Consider the following 24,389-nt stretch of genomic DNA (forward strand, 5'->3'; position numbering starts at 1 on the left):
GACATTGCTTCTTTTTAGAGGAAAATTAGTAGGGAAAGTGTAACATTAAGTTAAAAAAAACAAAATGAACATAATTCTACAACAAAATAGTTGTTTATGCAAGAACCACGTGCTGGAAACTGCTTCTTTTTTTGCAGACGGTCACAGTCAGAAACGCTGCAGATTGCATCACTACTGCCACCAGTTGGCTCAATGAACAACTATAGGCATGTGTGTGCGGCAAGCTGAAAACATTCAAACTATCTATCTATCTCTATTTACAGCGGGTTGATTTAGGTCTGTTTGCTCGTTGCTCTCTGTGTCTGTCCTATACTTTTCTCTCTTTTTATCCCCCTAACCCCAACTGGAACAGCACAAAGTCTCCACCTCTGAGTCTGCTTCTGCAGGTTTCTTCCAAGTAAAAAGTACTTTTTCTTTCCACCGTCACATCTGGTTGCCGATGTGGAATTGATGGTTTTTCTCTGTAAAAGAATCTCGAAATGATATTTGGTGCTATAGAAATATAACAGTAACAACAAATCTGGCACTCAGTATTACACTACTGGTCATGTAGTAAGTGGAAGTTAAAGTGGACTTTGTCGGAGAAGTGCTGTTACATCTGAAATAACGAGCGGCACAAACGCTACGCAAGGACATATGTCATGTTGTTGATCTACTCAAAGATGTTTTTAGAAGCTTGCAACTCTGTTGTTATTCAAGCACACAGACAAATTCACTATTTTCATTTCCAAAATGAAAAAATCAAAAACAGGACCTGTGTTTAAAGGGGAAAAAAACTAAAAGAAAACTAGACCAGACCTGGACATTACTCTTGCTGTTGTCTGCCGGTGTGTCCAGTAACGATCAGCTACTGTCATGTTTTTGGCCTGTGCAGGTTTTACAAGAAGCGCTCTAAGGGGGGGGGGGGGCGGCTCCAGGGAAAATAAAAGATGAGGATCCACTGGTCTACGGAGTAACAGCCAGGCTCCCGTGGTTAAATAAGACCTCCCAAATGATTTCCTTTCACGATGTGCATTAAGGAGATACAGATCTGTCCGTCCCACTTTAAAGGAACGCCGTTGTCATGCTCCTGCCTGTGTGAAGGAATCCTCACTTAACTGGATGTGGCAGCAGATGCTCAGTTCCAGTCGGGAGGATTTAACATAGACCTTAAATGTAGGATATCATTCTGTCACTTATGATCTATGGAGTGAGGAGAGATCCGTGTGAGTGCTACCGAGTCCTTACTCTTGTTATTTTTGGAAATCCGCTGCAATTTAAAGGCTTTAAGGACTGTAAACCTCACAGTCTTCAGCGTAGAAATCAAAACGGACAATGCCTTATTAGTTTATTGGCGACTTCGTGAGTTGAAGGGTTCGAATTGCCAAGTATGTTACTAAGGAATTAAATCCATGCATGTGGGCTATATATTGCACTGTTGGCCTCATACATGAATAAGAAAATAAATACAGTTAAGTCACTCTTTTTCACTGGTGGAAATGTATAAGGCTGCCAGGGCACGGGCTCTGGGCATTATTTATTTTAGAGGGGAAATTACTGAGTCAAAACTCATCTGACGCTGAAGCAGAAGTCATAAATCCCTTCCAGAAATGTCACAGCAGAAGAAACCCGGGCTGAATGACACTTAAATAAACCGCTGCCTTACATGACGGATGATTAAAGGTCCCCGTCTTCTGCCATTAGAAAATCACAATCTGCAGGCTGATTCTTTCAGCGTGCCCACGTTTGATTGGATACCAGCGGGCCGTCGAGAGCACGCCGCTCAAGTCTGTAAGTCTCGTTCACTAGATCCTTTGTTAACGGCGGAAAAAAATAATAAAAAGAAATGAATTGAAAAGCAAACAGGCCCATTAAAAAGATCAGAGCTGGAGGAAACCGTACAAAAACTTTACACTTTTACGCAAATAATCACTTCAACCAGACACAATGGTAAAAGGAGCGGGAGATACGAGGGCAGATCGCGAGCGGAAAAAGTGACACAGCTCGTCCGGAACGAGTGAGAACCACCACCGCATCCAGTAAAAGTTACATACGATGGCATGATGATGCTCATGCACGCAAGTAGGCTAAAAAGAAGATCATGACCACTGATATATTCATATTGTGCAACTGTGTTGGTAATAGCATCAGCTGAAGAGAGTTTAGATGTCCATGCTATTATTGTTTAATTTACACTGAGCGTGATTCAATGTTTTCACTGCAGATGATAAATATTGAACTCCAGAAAAGAAAAACTCATTTTGTCTTTGCTTCAAACAAAGCTGGTTTATCTGTATGCCTGATAAGTGGATCGAACCTGTGATTATGATGGCCTGACGAAACTGATTCAATGGATAAAACGAGTTTTAAAGTGGTTAACAGCTAAAGTACATTACAATTGCATGAAGTGTGATGTTTATTTTCCAAAACTAAATTGAAAGTCATCACTTTGCTTCCAGCATGACTATATATGATAATAGATTGAAACGTAATTCTTGTATTGTGAGACAAATAGCCTAATAATGAAGTGGCTCTCAGCATACTTGACCACGTTCTCTGTGCTGATGGAACACTTCCAAATGGCTCCGGCGGCAGCGGCCAGAAGCTGCTTGTTGTCCGCTTTGCCCAGCAGTGACACCAGAGGCTTCAGACCTTTGTATTTACGCACCAAGTCACGGGTTTGCTTGTCTTCTGCACACTGAAACACAAACAAAATAGATATCAAGACGGATTCTGCTGCAGTTTGTTCAAAAATTAATAAACAAAGACGTTTGAGTCTGGAGCTTTTGGAAATGAGTCACCTTGAAGATGGCGCTGGCGCAGTGCATCTGCAGCTCCTCGTTGTTACTGCTGAGGTTTTGGACCAAATCCTGGATCATGCCTTCAGACTGGATGGCGAGCCTGTAGCTTTCCTGTAGGAGACACCGAAAGCTTTTTGTAAACATTTTTTAAACTCTATCTGTACATTTATCCAAAGGAAGCAAAAGCTTGTTCGTACGTCACCAGCAACTTAACCACCAGAGAGATTTGAACCAGCAGATTTAGCGCGCTGTCGCTCAATAGTTTAACTGCTCAGTGGCTCAGGAGGATTTTACTTCAAGTCATACTACATGCTACATGCTAAAGGGTTTCGGGGCTCATATGCCAGCGATGCTCCGAGCTACACATGATTAAAGTGTGACTCATGTGACTCTGTGAGGGCAGAGCGTAGACGTTACACGCTGCCCTGCGTGTTGCTATAGACGCAGCAGAATACTGGCGCCTTCAAGGCTGCTGGAGGTGACGCAGTGTCGTGTGCAGGCGGTTTGCAGCAACGCGTAGCTTTCGTATATCGTTTGAGTATGGAGTATAAGTTATGCTTAATGACTTGTATCGATATGGAAAGGTAAGTACTCGCACTTGTGCTTGTGCTTTAACAAAGTCTTGTTGGTGTGTCCCAGTTGCTTTGGCAGCTGGTGCCCAGAGAGACAGGCCCTCACCTCCGAGGCACACTCCTGCAGGGTTCCCACCACGGGGATGAGCATGTTCTCGTGTGGAGACTTGAGCAGGCGTCCCAGCAGGGGGATGCCCCCGGCCCTCCGGATGGCCTCCTTGTTCTTGGTGCTCCTGCTGCAGCTCCACAGCGCCAGAGCTCCGCAGCGGGCCACCTCCACGTCCTTCTCCTGCTCTGCCGTCAGGTTGGCTGAATGAGGAACGCAGTCCAGCAGCTTCACCTGACACAGACAAGACAAAACGGCTATATGGATCAACACAACAGACAGTTTAGACAATAATCTTACATGCATGCACTAATAGAAACTCTGTGAACCTGACATAAATCCAAGAGCTCAATACAAACGCTTGCTTGCAGGATCGGGGCGATAATGGATGGTTCCAGATGGGAACAGCACGTTTTTGGCCATGATTAAGGGCGTAATTAAAATTCTATTACCACCGAGTCTGCAAGGATGAAAACGCCAGAGATGCTGGGAGTGGAAAACTGTCGGGATGGATGTTGACGTTAGGCCTGAAAAGCCCAGCGAGACGCTTTATGGCCATCATTCAGGGTTCTAATCCATAGTTCCTGGCCGGTGAGACAGAGCAGGCAAAGCTATTACACACTGCGCAGTTCAAAGGTGGTCCTCATGCGTAGCGTGAAATTAATCTGCCTCCGTGAGCGACTTGCACATAAGAACATCCGATTCGAGGCCGAGGAAAATATACAAGGCTCGGAGGCTTTAATCACAGGTCCTTCTGTCAACAAACATGAATGCAGGTCAGAGGAGGTAGGAGACATTCTATCTGTTTTGCAGAGCGCCCACACTGCAGCTCTTAGCGTAAAAAAAAAAAAAGGTTCGGCCACTGTCTGGCATCTGCTGCGCAGTGTGAAAACAGGCATGAATGTCTAATTGATTTGCACTACTTCAACACATTTTACACTTTAAAACGGCATTAATGTATGTAAGGCTCTCGTCGGAGTGAAACGCCGTGCTGTTTTTCCAAGTTTCCAAGGTGTCTGTGGTCGAGCGCAGAAAGGTTTGCACTGAATCACAAACTAGCTGACACACACATAAACATCAGCTGTATTAATGGAAACTCTGCCACAGTGGGACAAAATGTATTTCGGTGGTGCCAGCGCTGACAGATCAGAGCTCGAGGATCATTTGATGCAATTCAATCATGCATGAGCAGGCCGCGGTGATGGTTAAATTCAAAGGTTCCCAACATTCTTCCCCTGAAGCCCCCCCAAGACTCTCATATCTCTGATCCACCAAAACATTACACATTCACCGACACACAGAAGCAGGAACCTTGAAAAAAAGCAATCAGAAAGCACTGAATTTGTATATTGAAAACAAAGGCGTAAAAGATTTAGTGCAAAACCATCGCAGCTGTGAAAAGCCGAGTTAGAAGATAGAAGCAGAAAACAAAGTTCTGTTGTTTATACGAGCAGCGTCAAACACATTTTAGCTCAGCCCAATTTCATCTTGAGTGGTCCAGACTGGTAAAATAGTGCAACAATAACCTTTAAATTTTAAAACTTTTTCTTTGTTGTGTTGCAGAGTATACTTGACGAAAATGTGTATATGTTCATAAAACCAAACAATTACTACAGAAAATGAATACAATCTCAATTTGAAGCAAATTCGAATGAAACCTTCTGGTGCAAAACACAGTGGAATGTCTGAAAAGCTTCTCCTATCCTCCGAGAATTCAAATGATAGTCTTTTAAAAGTCCAGAAGTAACAATAAACTACATGTATTAAAAAAAAAAACATGATGACTTTGTGCCCATCAAAATGACACTATCCTGGTTTGGTAGTAAGTAATTGAGTTAAAGTAGATTTTCTTCTTTTTTTTTTTAAAAACATTCATGGGATGAAATTCAAAAACATTTTGCTGCCAAAATGTCATCTGAAAACACGTCTGAGTGAGCTACATTTAGCCTCCAAGAAAAACATTAAATTCTCCCACCTTTTAGAGGCAGAGTGCAGTCGCAGTGCAACATGTTTACATCGTCTCTTTTTTCTGCTCTTTGATGGTCATGTGGCGCTGAGTCAAGACATTTACTCAAAATGCTGACATTTTACTAACAGGGAAATGTATTTTACACAAATTTTAAAAAAGGTTCATTGCAGAGAGACTTGTTTGCCCCTGTGTTATTTAACTTTAAAGTTACAACCGGTAAAAAAACTGATGAAACTAAGTTTGACTCCCTTGTGTTAGAATGAGAGAACCACTGTGAGGTCCTGTGTCGAACCAAAACAAGGTGGGGAGTTCCACACAATAAATTTGTTTAAAATAAAGAGAGAAAACAATAGAAAAGAGAAATGAAACAGCAAGCAGTAATTAATCAACATGGTCGAGGCTCATGGCAGCAGGAAACACTGATCAGGAACTTTGGGTTCAATACCAGAGCTGCTGATACTGACCAGCTTCTTAATGCCTCCGTACTGCCGCACAGTTCTCCGAGCTCTGCAGAACCTGGCCAAGTTGGCGATGGTCTCGGCAGCCAAGGCCTTCAGGTCCTTCACCGGTGAGTCCAGGAACTTAACAATGGTCTGCAGGCCTCCCATGTCGACGATGGTCCGGCGGATTTGCACGTTGTCGCTGATTATTTTGATGATTTTCAGAGAGCCGATCTGACGACAGAAATAAAGGAGTTGAACGAAGGAGAGAACTGAGCTAAGAGGAGGCTTTCATCTACATTCATTGACAGCAGACTGGACAAAAGCGCCCATATGCCCATATTAAAGGAGTCATATTATTCAGCTTCACAACACTTTCAAGTGGGTCTCGATGGTCCAAAAACATTGTAGTCAAAGTTTATTACCCCAAATGCAGCTTTTCCTGGATTTTCCCTCCATTTGAATATTGGATCATAGGCGCTGCATTCAGAATCTGCTGTGTCTGTGTGAGCTGGACTGGCTCCGCCCACACATGCCCATCTTGGGAAGAGGAGGCAGTACTTCCTCTCGTGGCGCCATGTGCCAGAGCAGAGCTGCCTAATTGTGGAGAGGAGTCAAAGGGAGGGCCGACCTCGGCTGGGATTGGCTAAACCCCTGATGACACTGCATAGGGTTTGATTTCTGATTGGCTGGTTGGAGCAACACACTTTTTAAAAACTGAAACAAGCCAGGAAGAGAGAGGCCAGACTTTCTTCACGTCTGGGGCGTCGTTCCAGGCATGGGGACACAAATTACAGTAGGAAAACCATTAGAAAGGGAATTTAGCATAATATGACTCCTTCAAGCAAACTGGAGAATAATTGCAACCCTGTGTCTTTAAAGGCACACTCTCTGCCCGGCACTCGTGTTGCTGTAACTAAAACACAGGTTGGCACACACGGCCGGCTCTGTTCATGCCTGCGGGCCGTCCAGGTCCGGCGTTGGCACGGCCACTCACTTTGCATTTGACTTCATCTGTGTCCAGGAGGTTAACGAGGACTTCAAGGCCACCGACGTCCCGGATGGCCAGTTGGCACGTCTCCTGCGTCAGATTGAAGTCCATTATGATGCACAGAGTGAGCACAGTGCCTGTCTGGTTGCCTCCCTGAAAAAAAAAAGAAGAGCGAAAACAAACAATGATGACACACACCAGTGAATTAATGAGGAAGAGGAAAAGAAAGAGAGGGAGAGAGAGAAAATTGAACACGGAGCAGACATTTGGAAGAGGGAGGAGGTTATAAACCTCCCTGGATCCCCCCCACAGCCCTACCCCTCCACCCTGTGCTGTTCCCCTCCATAATGCTTAACCCTGCTGGGGTTGTTTTGTTTACACCACAGTCTTGTGCATGTTTAGCTTTATGGTGGTAGAAAGACATTACATGCTAGAACAAGACTGAGCTCTGGAGGCCAGAAACCATTACATTAAAAAACAAAACAGCACACTGTTAGTGCAGAACGCCAAAATCGAATGAGGAGATTCAAAGGACCGATCTGTTTTGACAGTTGTTTTTTATCATTTTAGACCGCATTGCTCATAAAGTATTGGCCTTAAAGATGCTATTTGGAGTATTTTCAATCACAACTGGAATTTAAATTCAGTTATGAGACAATATACATGAATCCCCAGTATGTTCTCATAGTGGACGGATGATTATAGCACTTAAAGCATCAACCTCACGATTCGTGTTTCGAGATCATCGGCGGGCGATTTAACTCGGGGAAAAGCACACATGTGTGACTCTGTTCTGCTCTATGAGAATTAACCGTTTCTCCAATAAAAGCCATTATGATACAAGGGATTTACAATAAACTGTTCTGGGAATAACAAATGGCTTCATACAGTTCCCAAGTCTTTTGGTTAAAATACTAGTTAGGCCCACAGCAACATTTTTTACTTTGTATGATATGTAATTGCTTAACCAACTTTGTTGACATGCACTGGTTTTAATCAGTCTGAGGAGGGGAAAAAAAGAAATCAGTAGTCAGATAAAACAGAAGTTCATGGCACAGAAACGGAACAGTTAGCTGTTGTAATACCAGACATGTGCCACGGCTTTGATATGTGACACCGAAACGTCGACTCCAGAATCATCTGGCGAGCGAACAATCCGATGTTATTCCCTTTTTTGTTTGCACTGGGTAAAATTCGCCACAGACAAGATTCTCATTTACTGGATCCAAGGCCGCCTTGACCGTTCCCAGCTTCACAGGGCGTTATTAGCTGCACACTTCACAAACGATTTCAGACTTTAGGGACCATCCTAAATAGATTATATCAACCAAACACCAGAATGCATCATGTCCCGCTCACAGCTGCCCATATAAGTAGAAAATAGCCCGTCACTATATTGTATGAAGGCCGTGCCAATAATGTGTTTCGTGCAGCTGTTGGAGGGGGCCGGCTCATCAGCGCAGGCCTATACCACAGTCTCAAGTGGTGTTTGATCATATCTCCCTCACGGAGCAGCGCTCTGACACAGCGGGATAACAGCCACATGTGTTCTCCATATCATGACGCTAGCCCTAAATGTGAACCATTTGCCCATTAACAGCAGTGGATCTACTGCTTCCTTTGTCTCCCCTCCGTTCTCACTCTTCAAAGGATGCGGCGGGTGAACTTCATACCTTGTAAAAACACCCCCCCCAAAAAAAAAGAAAAGAAAGAAAGAAGAAGCTATGTTTAGGAGTGATAGCTGGGGGAACAGAAAACAGATCATATGCTTTCATTTTTGTTAGCTTCGCTCTTGAAGAATTGTCGACATTCTTTAAAACATTGACAACATCTGACCATCTTTTATGGCGAAAGATCTCCGACTCGCTCGCTCTCTCTCTCTCCAGGCAACAGTGGGGGCAGATGCTCAACATGGATCAAATTCAACCACCCTTCCATCTCAGAACAAGGAACTGAGAGCGGTTCAAGTAGTTTAATAACTGTAACTTGGAAGTGCGCGCCGCACTGGCTCACAATCAACAGTGAACAGTGTCCTTTAGTGTGTCGGGCTCGACTCTTTCACGTCGGAACAAGCTTCAAGCACGAGGTCAAGATTTGAAATATTGCGAGAGAGCGAGAGAGAGAAGCGAGAGAGAGAGAGAGAGAGAGAGAGAGAGAGAGAGAGAGAGAGAGAGAGAGAGAGAGAGAGAGAGAGAGACGTCAATGAATCCGCACAATCATCACACTTTATCTGCTTGGAAAAATAAAAGTTTAAAGCTGCTGAGGCCAATGTGAAGATGTTTTACTCAAATCCAAAAGCTGTCAACCTTGAAATTCCACTTCAGAGGAGATTAGGCATCGCCAAAGACAACAGGGTTTATTCTGTCTGCACCATAAACCTTGAACTGATTTGAACCGGACCTATGTAAGTCAACTCAACATATACTAGGGTCTCGTCCAACAATACTTTAGAGCAATCATTTTAATAGCTTTCATAAGTTTTCATTCACCCATTTTCAATACCGGCTAAGTTCAAGCTCGGATCACAGGCTGCTGGAGTCTATCTCAGCTTGTACTGGATAAAACACCGTCCATCACAGGTCAAACACAGTAACAAACATCTTCGCTTCGACTCCATGGGTCTGAACCAGTCCAGCACGTCTTCCACACAACCTCCAACCTCTACCCACCCGAGCCACAGCAGGCCACCGTCCACGACTATCGATCAGCGTTTCATTTATTTTATCAAGGTCCGGCTGGAAGTGGTTGAGCGTCCACCATTCCGCAAAGTCCTTAATTGTGCCTCTTGTACTCCTCCTCCTTCACTGGCACAACAAACGAAAGCTGAATCACCGGGAAACTTCTGAGAGCAGCAATCTGAGTTGCGCTGGACGTGGGACTTGCGGGAGGAAGCCGGAGTACACAAAGGAAAGACCCATGAAAGCAAAGGAAAACATTGAAACGCCACACGGAAAAGTGGAGGCACAGAACTGAACCGGGACTCTGTCTCACTGCTAATCACTACACCAGGGGTGTCAAACACATTTCAGGTCAGGGGCCACATTCAACCCAATTTAATGTTGAGTGGTAAAATAGTGCCATAATAACCTTTACATTTGAATGTTAAAGTAATTGACTATGGTTCTGTGGCGGGCTGCAATGTGTAGAAGTGTCCTCGGGTTTGACACATTTGTCCCACCTTGCATCACATTTGCTGTGTGAACGATTACGAGTGAAAGGGTGAAGATAAGAAATCATGGTGAGCATGGTGCAAAACGAGTCTTTTTTTATCTCCTTCCTCTTTTAAATCTTTTCATTTGAATGATTTATATTCATCGGTGATGAATCGACATTTTTTGGAACTCATTAGGTTGTTTTTTTTAAATTTTGTAAAGAACCCCTTTGTAATATGACACAGTGCCATATAAATAAATGATTGTACTAATTGATCCAGTATAGATACAAACACTATCAATATAAAACCCCTTAATTTGGGGAAACCACATCCCAGAAAAATGTGAGTGAACATAAAGAAGCAGCAGGTACCACAAGCTCTGTTCATGAACTTGACACCAGCCACATAAAGAAGCTGTTGCTGCAGGTATCAGAGCTTCAGGGACAGAACGGAGGTCTTATTCTGGTGCGTTTCCTCCGAAGCGGACCGCGGGTTAACGGGGCCGTCAGAGATTTCCCGGTGACCTCAGCCACCTCATTTAGTCCGATCCCGCCTGTGAGGGACGCTGCCAGCGGGGCCGAACCTGCAGATTAAGTGCAGGGCTCGGATACTTAAGAAGTGTGTCTGCGAGGCTGGACTCGGTCCACGGACGCAGAGCTCAGTGGAAGAGAGAAGTGTTGTGTCTTGGCAGAGGTGGAGGCACAGAGGACGCAGGACTTCTCATAGTCTGCAGGCTACTAATGACGAGAGCAAATTTCAATCTCCAGGTCCGGTATGGAAAACCTTCTGTAGGGACACAATTAATGATTAACACTAGGTTGTTGGGGTTTTTTTTTTTGCTGCATTTTGGACATGGGATCCCCTATAACATAAAACGTGATCATTTTATAGGTCTGGCAGTCGTAAACAACACGCTGAGCAAACGTCTAGTCGGGCCTTGCTGTTGAAAAGTTTCTCGACTCACAAGGACGCAGCAATTAGTCCTGTTAGAGAGATTCTGCATTACGAGCACTTAAAGAGTAAATGTTTTCTGTATTAAAAGTGCTTAACTCCTCACAGCGCGACTTAATTAGGTGCAGATCGACTTCTGTTGAGAAAATGAGCTGGTACTGGCATCGTGCATGCTGGAGACTGGATTAGTTTTTAGTGCCGCAATTAGAAGGATGGCTCTCTGGAGAGGAGAGGAGAGGAGAGGAGAGGAGAGGAGAGGAGAGGAGAGGAGAGGAGAGGAGAGGAGAGGAGCGGAGGGCGGCAGTACCGGGACTGACCAGCAGAGGGAGGGCAACTTTAATGAGGATTTGAATAGGATCAGTACACTACAACACAATGGAAAGGATTTTTTTTTTAAAAAGAAAGAAAACAAAAAAGAAGAAGAGACACTTATATATTTTGGGATTTGTTACACATAAACTGAAACATTTCCTGATATTAGAAAATTTTAACAAGAGATTGTATTTATCACCCTCAACATTTATGACTGTAGAAATAACCGACAAAAATAAAATCACTTTTTGATTGTATATTATTTTTTAAAAATCTGCTCTACCTTTGCTACACAAATCTGTGAAGAAGTGTCACATTTTTGCTGCCGTTAAGGCTTTAACTGGGGTTAAAAGAGCTGTCTTTCTCTTCAGAAAAGAAGAAAATTAAATTTGCTCAAGGGGGGAGAAAAAAAAAAGGGCCAATTATGAAAATGTTTACAGGGCAAATTTTCTGACTTTGTTTACCTGCTAACTGGTAACATATTGTACATCAGACAAAATATTTATATCTGTGAGAATATAAAAATTGTTTTGTGTTTAGAAAGCCACAGGCCGAGCTAACTGACAGCAGCTGCTGCGCTCTGTCTTTATTTAAACACGGGCAAAATCCTCAAATTATATTTCTTGGCGTGCTTGCTAAATTTACCATGTGAAGCCGTTTAATGTTGTTTAGTCGTGACTAGCGGAGTGACCCCTCGGCCTCCCCGGCACAGTTGTTCCTCAGTTCGCCTTGTTTCCACAATTTACTGCAGAACCATGCTGTAACTGTGCGGTCGTATCTGCAGGGCACACGGCATCGCGGGCTGGAATGGGGCCTGCAAATTATGTCGAGACTCCTTTTCCATGTCAGTATGTTACAGAGATGTACATGCCCACACACGTGCACGCCTCAATCTGCATCCTGCCGTATGTGTTACACTCTAATATGTACAGATTTCCAGTCATACGGGCATTAAAAACAAACACACAGCAAACCCCTGGGCAAATATCAAATACAGTATATAAATACCATTAAAACACAAAACAGAACATCCATGTGTTGCTTTATGAAAGCGTTAAACTTCCTCGAGTACAAATGGCTGTCTATAGTGCAAGGGGAAGAAGGAGGGGGGGAGAGAGATCTCCTCCTAAAATAAAACAGATATTTAACTTGGCTCATGACGAGTTTCAGCGTCTGATGGTAATGATATTATAAAATGACTACTGGACAAACCCCATAAATAACTGAGCTGTGTGGTTTCCAGACAGATAGAAGGCTGGGACATGTTGGTTACGGCACTGCCGCATCTTGTAGAGGCGGTAACACACACACACACACACACACACACACACACACACACACACACACACACACACTGAAAAGTACAAAATACAAAATATACAAACCAATGTTGTGTTTTTTCTCTCCTATCTCAATTCACCTCTTTCATATCACTAACATCTTCTTTTGTTCTCCCCCCTCCCTGGAAAAGAATGAGAGTGGGAATTTCCTTCCATTATAATCTATTTTCAAAGCTAAAAATACTTGAACTTTTCAGGAGCGCGCTCTATAAAAGATTTACTTGGAACTCAAAAGCCAAATTAGTAAGAGCAGGAAATCCCGCAGAGGGTAAAAATGTGAAATTATATAATATTACTCACTGAAATAACAAGTGGAATGGCGTTTAAGAAGGTAAAATAAAATAGGATCGCTTTGCAGTGTGCAACAAAGCAGATTCCTGTCAAAATAGGGAAAATGTGTTTTCACAGAAGCTGTCTGTGTGACGGAGTCCAGATAAAGAGATAATGGGAGCGCCTGAAGGAGGCACGGTAATCTCTGAAGTCAAGTGGTCGGAGGTATTCCCAGCCAGTCTGGGTCAGCCGTGTCTCTTTCCCTTCCATGTTTTGACACATTAATATTCACCATATGCCCCGTCAGGCCTGTCACAGGCATTGCGGTGTGGGCAGAACAGCGCGTACAGCTGCTGCCATCAGACGGCTCTTTTTTCCCCCCGCGCCTTGGCTCGCCGGGCCCGTGTCAGGAACCAGGAATCCACCGGCACCAGCCAACCACTTCAATGATCCGTCTTCCTGCGTGAGCTGCGCTTCCAACGGCAGCGAGCGACTTACACTTTCTGTCAGTTGGACGTGACTCCATTCCGCCGAAGCAGTATAGACAGGTTGGGATTATGTCATAGGAAAATTACCTGCGGTGATATGAAGTTTTCCCGACTAAATATGATTTTCCACACACTTCACTTCTGAGGGGGATTTAGAAAATGGACTGCTGATTCAGGTCACCGTCAAAATCCCTGTATGGTTGACAGGAAAAGCTCCCTTCGCTGTTTTCTGTAGCTGCGGCCTGATGAAATTGTCCACAAGGGGGGGGGGGGGTACAGTGTGTTGCAGGGTGACGTTGTCCTACCTTGAGGTACTTGACCAGTTTCTGGATCTGCCAGTATTCCGGAGGCAGGTCAGTGTTACTCTCGGGACGGCGCTCTGGCTGCTCCTCTTCCTCATCACTCTCACTCTCGCTGGAGCTGAAACCTTCCACTGGCATGGCTCCGGCTGAGGACTTACTGAGGGAGGGAGGAAGGGGGGAGATAAACAGAGCAGACAGAAGACAGTGGTGCACAGGTTTTGAGACAGACAATACAAATCCAGACAAAAGGGATGGAATTCAGCATCGTTCAATCGCTTTTCCGGTGTTTTGGATCGGAAAAGCAGCCAGGTCGTCCCACACAAGGAGACCCGTTAAGAAGTCTGAAATTTTCAGGTTTGAACTTCCTCAGAATTGGGAGCAGCAGGAGAATACGGGCTGGAATAATGTCATGAGAGGACGGCGCAGGCTGTTGTCGATGCGAACTGAAATGCAGATGGCTTTTTAAACTTGCTCGGATAACTGTATCACGTAAATTGGGCACGGCGGAGCAATGAAATTTGGTACACGATCAAATGGGGCCGCTGAGAGGACCGTTCGCATGTACGTGCAAATAGCATTTCCAGGGGAGCGCATCATCAGAGGGAGTCAGCCGATATCGGGGAGTGATTTCCAGGATGCGGCGCGATAAACACCCGGCGAGACCTTTTTTTTCTCAACTGCCGGGTCGGCGGCGTCCGACGTGGGTGTGAGGTGATGAGCGTGACTGAGTGAACGCACTCCTGGGCCTGCGGAGAGCACTATCAGCGAAGAGGGGCCACAATCAAGCTTTGTTGACTCGCTGCACTCGCAGTCTGTGTACATTGGCAGGTTGGAGTATGCAGACAGCTGAACGGCGTGTAACTGCCAAGAGGCAGGGAGGGAAAAAAGATTTGACATTAGGCTCTTGTACAGAACAATGTGAGCAATGTTTCCACTACAGACTTCACCTCAGCTGAAACGACACCCAATATCCCTGCTTATGGCACCCAGCGAACGGCACGATATCAATAAAACTACTCGAATGTTTTATTCTGTCTCTGCGGAGAGACTCTCTGCCATTCTTCACACGTGATTATTTTCATGTTTTCGTCTCGGCGAGTCAGGAGAGACACTTGGCCACGTCTACTTTTACCCTTTTTCCACACTTCGCTCTGATTGTTGCAGTGCGTTTGAGATCTCTGTCGGAACAAAGAGAAAAGTTCCACTACCGAGGTCTTGGGCCTAAATACGTCTCAGATTGACTAGAATATGAAACATCCAGATCCCTGAGGTCCTCAGGAAGAGGTTTACTAAGTGATCCCAGAGTCAAGGGAAACAAGGTGAAGCAGATTCTAGATTCTATTCTCTTCACCTGTGGAACAAACTTCCTGCTGACACTCTCACGTCTTTAAATCAGGACTTAAGATTATATTATTTGCTCAGGCTTTCCAGTAAAATGGATTACACTTAGTTTATTACCTCTATCTTAATATAGTTTTTACTTTATTTCTACCTTTCTTAATTGCTTCGTTTTAATTTTATCATCTTAATTAAGATTAAGATTGTCGATTGCCTTTAATGTATTCGATTACTTTGTAAATCTCTGTTAATTGCCTTGTTTCTGAATGGTGCTACAGAAATAAATGTAGCCTTGTCTAAACTGGAGAGTTTGATGTGATCCAGGTCTGCCTTAAAACTCTGCCTGTGCATAGGAAATAATAGCTTAGTTTAGATCGTTGGTTTTCAACCTGTGGAGTTCAAAAGCCTCCAAATAAAAGCAAAATGAAGACTAACTTCATGCATGCAGTCTAAAGCACGTACACTGTGCGCACTATTATTAGGAAAGTTGTATTTTTAGTGATTTATTATATTTCTTCACAGCTCCAGCACTCTCACACACAAAATGTTAATAAAGCTGACAACTAAGTAAGCATGAATGTTTTCTGTTAATCCGTGACACCCGTTTCTTTTGACAATGTGGACTTTTTGAAACAAAACGTTTGATAATTCGATCACGTCTGATCACGACCCAATACCTTTACAATTTCCAGTGTGCTGTATCCCTCGAAAAGGTTTATTTATTTACAATTTTTGACTTTTCAGAGTCAGTCAGATGTCTTTTCTCCGGCCCGCTGGGCCTGAGGAAAAGATAACTAAGCACACCTTGATATTGAATGTTGAACTCCAGAGGACACACTGTCCCTCTTTACCCCATAACACATCTCCTAATATGCTCAAATCTAATAAGCTCTCACATTTATTCAGCTTTGAGTTTGAAAACGTGCATAAAAATGATGCAACGGTCAAAATACTTACTTGCCGAATAATTCCGCACACAGTTTACAGTCCTGTGCCTCTATTCTCATCTTGAATAACCTAATCATCACACTTTCGCTCAGTTGCTCCGGTCATGCTGGTAACAGAACAATGGCTGAAGACTCAAACACACTATGTTTACTTCTGGAAGTTGAGATATTTTGGAGAGGGGTGTGTGTAAAGTAAATTGTTGCGACTATTACAAGACAATCACCGTCAAAACCGGGATTTCTTCTCGGGCGGCTCACAACATACTGGTTGTGTTATACGTTTTCAAAGCTGACGAGCCAGGAGTCAGGAGACAAAATACGTTTATATTCGGGATAATCCCTCCAAAAGTGATTTTTCCATGTCTGGACTACATTATGATGGGAATGAGCGTAATAGTTTGGCCACCCAGCTGATCTTTACCTTTGTAAAGGCAGGATTTATGCGACAGTTGCTGTACGATATAACTGTACTGATGAAGTGGCCTATGAGTGGATAAATATCACTTTACAGATTCAACTTTCATCCTTATTCTGTATCTTCATGCTTTTCTTTTGGCGCTCCAGTCCGAAACTGGATGATTAAGTGGTTGTTTTTCTTTGTTTGGAGGGCCTTATGATGGGATAGTGGTAAGCACTCTCGCCTCACAATGTGAAAATCCGTAGTTTGAGTCCAGCGGATACTTTCTCTGCTAATTCAAGTTAAACACATCATCTTAAATTGTCCACAGCTTTGACTGCGAGCGTTTGTCTCTCTGTGTTGGCCACCTGTCAGGACGCGGGTACTCCGTCTGTTCCCAGAGCCACAACACTACAGTTCTCACTTGGATAAAGCGGGACAGCTTGGATGTTTGGAACCGCGGTAATTTTGTCCGCAATTGTCAAATCATCAATGTAATGAATCGGACAACATTTCCCGAACTGTTTCAATACCCGGCCACACAAAGATTGACCTTCAATGTCACTGCTATCAGGTAACGCTCATGTGGTTCCATCTTCACCTCTTCACCATGGAAGCAGGAGCTTTTCCTTCACTTGAAGTTGGACTTCGTGGCCTGTATTTTCAATGGATCTCAACTCAGTAATCCAATTTCATTAGATCTTCATTAGATACCAACAATAGAAATATATATTTTTCAAGCGAAGGGAGGGTCCTCACCCTCCTGACCTCTTCCCTGTGACGTCCACCTACATCTACTATACTGTAAGTTCTTCCACCTGCAGAACACGACATGTCATGAAGCCTGACGATCGGGACACTTACATCTTCAGCGAGGAAATGTGTCCAGGTAACGAAGACACAGAAAACTCTGCCTTCATCTTGCTCCTGGCTCCCGCTCTGGCCCTTTTCTTCTCCTCTCTGAGGCTCCTGCTGGCTTTCTTTTCCTGCGAGTTGCTGTCAGGACGTGAAATAGGAGTCATTATGCCAACTTCTATTTTCTAAACTGTTATTTTTCCAACATAATCATTATTTAACAATTGGAGACAAGGGTTCAAAAGGCATTTCTTTTAGCAATTCAAAGACTTTCATCCCGGGCCAATTCCTTCTCAAATGGGTAGAGTTATCATGAGGTACATCTGCAAAAGCTCAGCTCTTGAGAGATCTATTTATCAATCAAACACCATATGTGACAGATTTCTATGGGAATGTTTTTCCCCTAAGTTAGGGTTCTGTAATTAGAGGGAGTGGGTTTCCGTTTTTTGAGGCATCTATTAAGTCAGGTCGTTGTGTATTCAGGAATATTTGCACTTTCCCCGAAGTTTATAAACCATACAACCATCTCTTCATAATGTGCAACTGCTGGCAGACGTGCTGAGCACATGTGGCCCAGGCCTGGCATCCGCTGTCAACTAACGCTCATCTGCTCCACGAGCGAGATCGCTGCTACGCCTGGCGCGAATCCGCCCGGCAGTATTTCAGAACCCATCTTTGCGAAGGGGAATTATCACGTACCCGCCTGCAGACAAGAGGCCGAGATTCCTCCACCTTGGACATGGCTCGTATTTCTTCTTGCCGCCCGCCTTGTTCGGCGCGTGTTGTCGTCTCGCCCTCTCATGCACATTCTTTTCCTGTTGCTCGTCAGACCTCTGGGCTTGGCCTTGTTCCTCTCCATCAACCGATTCCACATGCTGAGTCTTTTGTGTTGATGGAAGCTCTTCAACTGCGAAATCGTGCTGTTGAGGGAGGAAAAAGGCTGAAGAGCGAGGAAAATGAACAGAATTTAAACAGCAAATTTGGATTGTAGAATTCGGCTTAATCTGGTTGCAAATTCCTCCAGAACGATCTCTATTAAATTAAACAATCATCCCGATGTTCATTTGTTACTGTTCGTGAAGCCGTGTGCTGGATTTTCCAGGCATCTTCTGCAATGGCGCCTCTCTCTTATGATCCACATTCATTTCTGACACAGTGTTGGCCACGCCGGCACAGTGAAGTCATGGTTCTGGTCACATCAAGAATAGACTGCTTCTATCTATCCTTTATCGAGTAGAATATGCATGTTCTTTCTGCGCGTGGTTGGAATTTGACCTGTTTCTTCAAACAATTCAAGGACATGCTCACTTGATTGATTGGTGACTTTAAACTGTCCACGTGTGTTTCAGACTGGTGAGGTGTCCAGGGAGAACCCTACCTATCGATCTGAGATGGGTAAAATAGGCAGAAATGTCATTGACCAGGGGTGTAGCACCTGCCAGGCCACTAAAATAACGTCCTAACAACCTTTAATATTCAACTTGAAAAGTATTATAATTATTATTATTATTATAGGGAATACGTGATGAAAATGTCTATGTTTTCACAAAAAAACCAAAATAATTTCTATGGAAAATGACTACAATCTCAACATGAAGCCAAGTTCAATGATGCAAAATACAGCGAAAGGTCCAAAAAAGTTGTTTTATTATGCCTGTTTTTACAAACTCACTGACAGCATGGCATTGGGGCTAATTTCATACCTTTCATGGCAGTATCACTGATATCTCCGCCCTGGTCTCAGAGTTGAATTAAAACTTGTTTAAAAAAATCATTGCTTTCCTTGAGATTTTAACCATTTTCCACCATTTTGGTGGGCCGGATTGTAGCCTCTTGTAGGCCTGTTTTGGCCCACGGGCCTTATGTTTGACACCCCTGCCCTAGATAAAATGGGAATGAAGGACAAATGCTCAGGCAACACATTGGAGGAGTGTAATTCCTCTTAAATGTGCATTCGAGGTCAATTGTTGTTGTTTGTCTCTCTGTGGATGAGTGAATTGAATTCTCTGAGTTGGATAAAGTGGTAAAGAAGATGAATGGATGTTAATTGTTGATCATATGAAGAATATTGAATAGCAAATGAAAACTACAACACTGGGCTTGTATTAGAGCCCAGTCTTTATTGAGGCATTGGCGTGAAGCGGAACTTTCCCCAGCTTTAGTCAGAAGAGGTCCCTGTTTGTTAATTGGCTGAACAATATCAAAAAGTTTATTGTTTCTCGACATTTGCTGAAAACCATACAGCTTGGCTCGGAGTAAGTAACGCCTTTGTGTCCCTGTTATTCAGGTATGATTAGTTTTTTAGGTTTTCTTTTTTCTTTTTTCAAGCTTTCAAGGTCTTTATACCAAACTTTTTACAACACACACACGAACGCCAATAAGACACATATGAATGGTTTGCAGGCAGGAGAGTTTTTAATCACAGACACCTGCTTTTGCACACACAGTTCAGACTGTCATTGGCTGTTAGGGGCTCGGCATTTTATTAAGGGGAAGGGGAAAAAGAATTAAGGCGTATTTCTATGGGTTGTGTTCGCCCACATGGCCGAGCCAAGCGTGCCCAATCGCTTTTCCAAAGGCTTGTTTTTCATAAAACACAAAGTGACCTGCTATTGGAAACATACAAGTCAATTCGCCCGACCACAGAGCCACAGTCTGACTTTATTAGGCAAAGCAACCTTCTTTAATTCTATTATATGTGAAATGGACAAAGTCCATGTGCTTATGCAGAAGGGAGCCCTCCAAACTTCTTGACATGCCAAAGTTAAAAGTCCTATTACAGGTGCCGTTCTGCGTCTCGAAGCTCTGCGGGCTTAGAGACAAATACTATGTGAAGCTGGGCTGACGCCTGAGATCAGGACTCGAGGAGCTTTTATAAAAGCTGACGTTCGATCATTAGCACTTGTTGTGGATTTTAATTTAAATTCCTTTTACAAGGATTTGACTACTGAAAGCTAGACCCCAACTATATCTACATGTGTTTCAGTGGGGACCTGATGGAAAACCAGCAGCACAGCTGTCTACGGCAGGATTCAAGCAGCTGAGTGGTTGTGACAGTGATTCATTTCAGGATAGGAATAACAGAAACCAACTCACAATTCCAGGCATTTCTTTATGCTTCTCAGTGAGCATCTTGTGCATGCAAATACGCAGCATGTCCAATTTCCAATCACACTGTGATGTCGGAATTAATCCACAAGGAGAGAGCCTTCTTCTCGGTCTCCTCAGGTTGTCAAACTGAATGGAACGGTTAAAGAAGAGCTGCTTGAGTGTGAAGATACGTTCTGAGATCCGGTGTTGTTATCTTTGGCGATCGCCCTTCAGGTTTGGATTTTTGATCGGGGAAACTCTGCAGGATTGCGTTCCCGACAGACACCGCTCTCGAATTAAAAGTGGAATGAAGCACGTCCACGGGAACGACTTACAATTACTTCATGGCTCATGTGGGCGACGGATGCTGCGCCGTTTGATTGCTGTCGTCAGAAATCAATCAAACCAGTTTCAAAGAGCTGCATTTTTAACCCCCGCCACATGCAATGGATAAGCTGAGACTAAAGTTACAGGACCCCGCACGCTGCACAAATCAAAGGAGTTAAAGAATCTAAGAGACAAAGACCTTGACGGTGATTTGTGCTATGACTAACTCACTCACAGCCTTTTTTTTTTTTTTACAGCAGCTGTCCGTCATTTTTAGACGGTTCAGACTCGAGGCATGGCTCTTTACGCAGCACTCATAAAACATGAAAGACTGAATGTCTCAGGGTTTTTTTGTTTTTTTTTACTCGACACTGCCTGGCACTGCTCAGTGGTTTATTGAAATCTTCACTAACCCCAAAGAGGCTTACTGTGGCACCTTTAGATCTATCACCCTCCTCTCGGACAACCACAGTTTCACTAATATAAGAAAAGTGCTATAAAGACTTAATGTAATGGTATGGCAAAATGGCTGAAGCCGTCCAAAATCACCACTCCCTATATTATAAACAGTAGTTTGGAGCCTTTAAGTGAGATCTCAGAAGCGTCTGAGTCATCATTTTGTGTCCGTACTGACAGGTGTAGTGTTACAGATAGTTTGGCCTTCAGAAAACAAGCGGATAAATCTGTGTAGAAGATGGATGGATGGAAAACACGCATAGCAATTTGTGAGTGCGAGCACGAGGCAATGTAGCATTCCACAGACACAGCTCCTCTGCAGGAACTGTGGGAATTTTTGAGGGCACCGTGTGGTACAAAAAAACGTTCCCGCTTTGGCAATTAAATTAAATGGTGGCGAGTAAATTTAGCACACGGTGCTACTGTAAAGCTGGAGCGATTGGGGGACCCTGGCTGTGGCGACGTGTGGAGGCGAGAGACCCCGGGCTAGTAGGAGTCATCCTCTGGGGGCTATGATCGGCCTGATAGACGCGGCCATCTTTATAAAAAACAATCTGTGCGTCAATGAAGACGTTAGCCTTGAAACGATTAGCGGCTACGTGAGCACTGCGAGCAGTCGGGGCCCAGTTTCAGACTATTTGGCCCGACACCCGAGCTGTTTACAAAGCAAGGAAGATTTGGTCATGGCTTTTAAAAAAAAAAGATGTGGTCAGGCGTGTTGGTGATGCCATCGATGCTATTCGGTTTACGAGCCGCCTCGGTGCACGGGATTCCTCGCTCACGCTGATGTCACTTCCTTGGAAAAATCGAGTTGTCGCGTTCCAGTTGATCGCAACAATATGGAGACATCCTATAAAGACTCTCTTCTGCTCGCTCTTTCTGTCTACAAACACATCACGACACATTGTCTTAAGAAGAACTTTTGAATGGTCAAAAACCTTAAAAGGGCCAAACTTCCATCTCGTTCTCTGTTATTATTATTGTGTGTTTAGTCTTGTACTCTTCCATCATGTTTATTAGCCCCTGGTTGTGCCAGCTGTGCCTTGTTTTCCCCCTTACCAGTAAGTGTACACAAGTCTGACTCTTTCTTATTGTCTTTGTCTGCAAAATTATCAATTCTGGTTCCCGTCTATAAGAATTGTTCCGCCTCTGGTTCTGCCTCCCAGATTTTGTGGGCTTTGCCTGTTATTTTCTTTAACAATGACTTTGCTCTGCACTTTCCACTTCTAGGACATTCAAATGGAAATTCTTCATCTAATAAAGATCTCTGTTGGTAACTGGCCACACTGGATCCTGCATCCTGACACAAATTGCTCTCCTGAGGCGAAACAAAGTGACTGCACCACTAAGCAACTAAAACTAATCTCCTTGTTACACAGCGGTTTCAGAAGATGGAGTTACATTTGATGTTTTTAGTTGTTTATGAGTCTTTCCCCGGGGTTTCGAAAAAGACCAGAATGCTAAACACACAATTTATTAATGATAAATGACACACGATGAATCAGAATCAATGATAATGTGCTTTTTTTCGTCTTTTTTTTTATAAATATCCATCAGTGTATCTATTACTCTGTTTACTCTCCAGGAAAGCCACCATCTTTAGTGCCACTTCCTCACTCGTAGGAATCAAACCAGGCTTTAAAAAGACGTGGAAAACAGCAGCAGGACTGGCTTTTCTACAGTAATTCTAAGAGAAGAATTACTCCTTGAGGCGACCAGCGAGTAGGCCCTCAGGCCCCATTTCCACGAAGACGTCTTGCAACGTTTTTTCATTGTTGTGTCAGAAAAGTTTTGAGTGAACATGACAACGTTGTCCGTTTACATGCAAACGTGCGCCCAGAGAACAAATTGTTACAAACATTACCATCGGAGTTGGGTTATCGTTATGTTGACTGTCCACTACAAAATTACCAAGTCCCAGGAGAATATCGACTAGGAGTCATCACATGACGGAGGCAAACATTGTTGTTGTCCATCTACTGAGCATGTGCAGAACTATACACTACATCTGTAGTGCGCATGCGGAGTAGAAGTTACATTTTCCACTGTTTCTACAGAGATGGAGCATTTTCAAAAAGTTGTGTTCTCCCCTGTTTCAATGGAAACGGAGTTGAAGCATTTACGAAAGTTCTACCTTGGAAGCCGTTTTAAAAACAGATGCATTTTCAGTGCCTCTGAGCAACGTTGTTGTATAAACCGACAGCCGAAACCCGGTGAAGGTTTTCTGTTTTCACATCAGAATGGGCCTTAGATTGGTCTTGGGTTGCACCTCAGTCAATGTATGCTAAATATTAAATGAGGAATATTTCAGTTATAAAGGCAGAATGTAGCCTAAGAACTTAAAGAATGAAAATATCTTAAATAACAGAGCTGCAGAACTGGACTTTCACTCATTTGGCTTATTAAGATCAATGATATATTCTGTTTCCTGCTTCTTTTACAAACTAGAAGTGATAACCATATGAAGCAGTGATGAGGTCGCGATGATGCCACATTTTCCAACAAACATCAGTGAGAAATAATAAAGTTCATCTTTGAAATGATTAACAGACTCCCGAGGGCACATGGAAGTCATTGTTGAGCCGATTTGTTATGTCGTCAAATTACTAAAGCAGGAAATAGCACTACTGAATAAATCACACGTATGTCAGTGTCTGGAAATGAGCATGTCTGTGTGTGTGTGTGTGTGTGTGTGTGTGTGTGTGTGTGTGTGTGTGTGTGTGTGTGTGTGTGTGTGTGTGTGTGTGTGTGTGCGTGCGTGCGTGCGTGCGTGCGTGCGTGCGTGTGTGTGTGTGTGTGTTTGTCTTGCTGTTTTGATGTCGGAGCATGTCGGAGGAGGCAGATTTAGAAATTTTTCAACACAGTGACAACCAGACACTAGCTCACTGGCGCGGAGACGCTGATTGCACAATCCGAACTTTGTTTACGATCGTGAGTCACCGGCATCGCAGATCATATCGGAGGTTCACAGGGGAGAACCTTGTTCGCAGGACAAAGAGGCATTTCAGTGCCCACACATCCCTGAAACCCGAAGCTGAAGAGGGGCGATGACTCTTATTCCGCCGTACCCGTTTGTTGATGTTCTCAGCAAAACGTGGAGATCTGCTCTTCAGAAGCGTCACTAGGTTTTCATACGTGTCGCTCGCCCGCTCGTACCCGTTCTCCTCCTCCTCCTCCTCCTCCTCCTGTTTGATGCCCTGTGAAAGGAAGTGAAGGTCGAGCTCAATCAAATACTGCTTATATAGAAAAGACGTTTAATAATGATGTCACATTCCAGAACTCAAGGGTAAATTACACCTCTGTT

The 24,389-nt window shown here is 43.8% G+C and overlaps 1 protein-coding gene across 1 annotated transcript in view; it reads right to left on the minus strand.

Annotated features, from left to right (window-relative positions):
- Positions 1 to 24,389, minus strand: part of odad2 (outer dynein arm docking complex subunit 2) — a gene marked incomplete at both ends in the record, with an annotated part of 91,927 nt that overhangs the window by 63,574 nt on the left and 3,964 nt on the right. The window contains 9 exon segments of the mRNA XM_080489972.1: positions 2,523 to 2,677; positions 2,781 to 2,891; positions 3,459 to 3,692; positions 5,892 to 6,101; positions 6,865 to 7,011; positions 13,679 to 13,832; positions 17,222 to 17,353; positions 18,007 to 18,152; positions 24,154 to 24,282. Coding sequence (XP_080346098.1) covers positions 2,523 to 2,677; positions 2,781 to 2,891; positions 3,459 to 3,692; positions 5,892 to 6,101; positions 6,865 to 7,011; positions 13,679 to 13,832; positions 17,222 to 17,353; positions 18,007 to 18,152; positions 24,154 to 24,282 — 1,418 coding nt within the window.

This window comes from Lipophrys pholis, assembly GCF_963383615.2.
Source record: "Lipophrys pholis genome assembly, chromosome: 20".
NCBI classification, from domain to species: domain Eukaryota; kingdom Metazoa; phylum Chordata; class Actinopteri; order Blenniiformes; family Blenniidae; genus Lipophrys; species Lipophrys pholis.